Here is a 3,873-nt window from a genome sequence, read left to right as displayed (position 1 = left end):
TTGTTCAGACTGCTGGTCAGAGGCTTCAGGAGCGACTGGCTCATGTGAAGCACCCGGGGATTGAGCAGGAGGGTCGCGAGGTGGAGGGGCAGAGCTAGGTCCGGGAACCTGTTGCTTCTGCTTGGACTGGCGAGGTATGTGAGACGTCTTGGATTTTTCGCTGACTAAATCCTTCCACTTCTTATCTGACTCAATCTTGCCATAGGTGTCTACGGGATTCCGTGATTCACCGTAGATATTACCCGGGCGAGTTACTGGTTTCCTTTCTCTCACCGGTCTCCACGGCTCATCTTGTGGCGCAGGATCCCCCGGAGGTGGAGAAAGCGGGTTCTCAGGCTCTCACGCCTCAGGCTGCACAGGTTCGTCATCACAATCCTGGCCTGGCCCCTTTTGGGATTTAGGAGGAGGACGTGAGCTTGGCTCATCGTCGTCAGTGATCCAGTCATTATCAGAATTATCTGGTTGACTGTCAGCTGGTTTAGGTTTACTCTGCAGCCGAGTGCTTGCCCGTCGCTTTGTATTGGGGCATTTAGGGAACATAGTTTCGTCAAACAGCGCAGTAGGCTGAGTGACTATACTATTATTGGCGCACATGAACTTGAAACCATGGCCGCCATCAGCGACACCAATGTAAGTCATCAGCTCAGCTTTAGGTGATAACTTATTGGGTCTGGTTTCCTTTGGCAGGTAGACGTATGCTCCGCATCCAAAGACACGCAAGTGCTTGATGTCAGGAGCTTCCTTGTTCAGGACCTCATAAGGAGTCAGCCATTGATGGCGCTTCAAAGGAGTCTGATTGTAGACATGAACGGCATGGTCTACCGCAAATTCCCACTAGGATGGAGGTGAGCAGGACTCTAGCCGCATTAACTGCGCTTTGTCCATTATCGTCTGAATAAAGCGCTCAGCACGACCATTTTGTTGGTGTGCATAAGGTGTGCTCTGACGGATTTTTATGCCCTCGTCTCTGAGCATTTCGATGAATGCGTCAGATTTGTACTCTCCCCCTGCATCGGACATCCGCTCCTTAACTTTCCTGCCATATTGATTTTGTACGTAGGCAAGGAATTGATGAGTCTTAGCAATTGCAGCACCCTTGGAGCGCATATGCATGACCCATCCATAGGAGGTATAATCGTCAAAGAAGACGATTGTGTACCGATACTTATGGTAGGAGTCTACGGGAAATGACTTAAGATCCTAATGAATTAACTCAAACGGTTCTTTAGCCCGTAGAGTGGATGGCGGGAAAGCCTTAGAAGGCATTTTCCCTTCCGCACATCCAGGGCATACTGGGTCTTCCGATGGAAACTCCAGATTGGTGGGGAAACCTTTGGTGTGTTCCCTAGCTTGCCGCAGGACTTCCTTAGAGGGGTGTCCCATGCGACGGTGCATAATCCCATAATCGACCGCATAGATCGTTGGGAATATCGAGTATGCATCCGGTGCAGGAATTGTACTGACACTGTAAATAGTGTCGCCGGGCTGCCGCGGTAAAAACCTGAATAGAGGTTCGCGCAATCCCTTTTCATAAAGACTTATGTGTCGGTCATTGCCAGACACTTTTAATTTATCCTGGAGCAAGACTCCGAGTGACATGAGGCAAAAATTCAGGTCAGGTATATAGTATACTGGAAATAACTGAGTGGTTATGTTCCCGACATCCTTGATATAATAATTCAGGACCGTCGTACCAAACCCAAGTATTCGAGCAAACCCGTTCGCGGTAGACACGGTCGCAGGTTGCTTAAATTCCTCATAATCGATGAAGTCACTCATGTCATAAGTAAAATGTCGAGATGCCCACGAGTCGGGAATCCAGGTGTTACCCTGTTGTGCCTTATCTTTCCCCTTACATTTTGCACACGCAGCATAAGTTTGCGCATGAGTGCAATATATTAATGCCAAAGTTACAGGACTCAAGTTTAAATCTACACTACGCTGCCCTAACTGTGATGGCGCGTCAGTGGAGTCCTGTAAAGGGGAAGATGGCACGTACGAGTAGTGCTCGTCAATAAAGGCATTCTGGTCAAAGCCAACAGCCTCCGCAATAGTGCAGTCCAGGTCTTCCTCATCGCCGAGACTAACAGTCTCCCCCTGGTCCTTGTCACTACCCCAGTCGATAGACTGGTTGTCATCGTTGTCGCTGTCCGCAGTGTCATCCGCGCGAGCGACTCCTTCAAAGCGAGCACGCTTGGACGCGCGGCTGGAGGCGACGGAATCGGCATCCTCCATGTCGATATCCAGGTCCGGATCGACCTGCCCGACTAGAGCGTCCAAGACCTTGATATCTTCTTCAGTGGGACTTATGTCAAGGTCCCGTGCAAGCTTGAAGGCTTTCTTGATATGCTTGTTGTTGTAGTGACTGGTATCTGCCGAAGGAGGCGGATGGAACGGACCTTGCTCTTTGACCGTCCGAGTCTTGCTGCCAGTGGGCGCAATGTCGAGGACGTGAGCGATGGTGGGAGGAGGAAGGGAGACGGTCGAGGCGATCAGGACGTCATGGGCATGGTGATGATCGTGGTGTTGCCCTTGACGCTTCTTGCCTGCACGCTTGCCGCGATAAGGGTGCTTCTTCCCATCTCGCGCATTGCTGCTGCTGGCCTGAGGGCGCTGCTGCTGCTGCGAAGAAAAGGAGGGATCACCTGGCTTACGCTTCACCGCCGAGATCTTGTGCGCACCGAGTTTCTCAGGCTTCTTGCCTTGAGACTGGTCCCAAGCAGTGGTAACTGCTTCCCGTACCGCACCTATGCCCATGTTGTCAGCAGAGGTAGCTTGGACCAGCATCTGCGCAATGTTCTCATAGCGGCTGGGGAGTACATAAAGGCAAATTAGACCTTCAATAAGCGTGGGAATCTTGACCTTGGCCGCTTCTGAGTGTCGAAATGTTTGGATATCTTCGCGAAGGCTGGAGCAGGGTGCTGATCGGCCGGAATCTTCGTCGATAAGGCCCCCCGCAGCTCATTGTAAATGGCGCCGAGGGACATAGACGAATAGAGGGAAGACAATTGGTCCCAAGTTTCCTTGGCCGATTTCTTGTCCTTTATGTAGGAGGCGACGGCGGGAGAGCAGCGTAGACGGATCGTACCCATAGCCCTGACATCTTTTTCCTTCCAGGCATCAGCAGCGGTAGAGTCCCTGGTGGTACCGGAGACGACGACAGCTGGCTGCGTAATGCTGCCATCCACATTTCCCCAGAGGCCTTGGGACATAAGGTATGCCATCATTTGCTCGGACCAGGTAGGCAGTTCGAGCCGTCGAGGACGGGGACAACGGCGATCAGATTGTTCGACATTGTTGCGGAGCGGTTGAGAGATCTGAAATCTGTATTGGGATCTCATCAGTATCAGCGAAGCTATGCAGCCCGATAAGGGTGCACTGCTCCATGCTGTTGGCTCCATTAGGGAGTTACCCCAGGATCGATCATCAAGCCTGATGGCTGCTGATAACAGCGCCTACGGTGATGATCGCGCATCAAGCCACACTGCAGCCTGTGAGGGCGCATAGGGCGATGCACAGGTGAGCGAGGCGCAACGCGCTGCAGCGAGTTACCGCGCAGACGCAAGCTGCCTATTTGGGCTCATAACCTGATGAAGAGTTATGGAGGCAGCAGCACGCACAGTGCGCCCTACACAACTCACCTGTATTGGTTGGATGCTGTAGCTACTGGTAAAGCTCGTATAAACGACCCTTGTCATTAGGCAGCAGAGCTGTAGGGTTTATATACACAGTGGCCCATAGACTGACTAAGCTACGTGGAATATCCCTAATCCTACTGAGCTCCACCTATGATGTCACTGACCCACATGAGTTCCGTGCCATTGTACAATAATGGAATATACCAGAATATTCCAGAGGGTTCCGGTATGTTCT

The 3,873-nt window shown here is 51.7% G+C and overlaps 1 protein-coding gene across 1 annotated transcript; it reads right to left on the bottom strand.

The window, feature by feature from the left end:
- Positions 1-1,936: 1,936 nt before the first annotated feature.
- Positions 1,937-3,212, bottom strand: GLOTRDRAFT_127154 (uncharacterized protein; the record flags this gene model as incomplete). Its single annotated transcript, XM_007865591.1, has 3 exons — positions 1,937-1,946; positions 2,000-2,809; positions 2,863-3,212. The coding sequence occupies 3 exons, from the start codon at positions 3,210-3,212 to the stop codon at positions 1,937-1,939; spliced, it is 1,170 nt and encodes a 389-aa protein (XP_007863782.1).
- Positions 3,213-3,873: the final 661 nt, after the last annotated feature.

The sequence above is a fragment of the Gloeophyllum trabeum genome (assembly GCF_000344685.1).
Source record: "Gloeophyllum trabeum ATCC 11539 unplaced genomic scaffold GLOTRscaffold_00003, whole genome shotgun sequence".
NCBI lineage: Eukaryota > Fungi > Basidiomycota > Agaricomycetes > Gloeophyllales > Gloeophyllaceae > Gloeophyllum > Gloeophyllum trabeum.
This window is presented reverse-complemented; position numbering and strand designations above follow the sequence as displayed.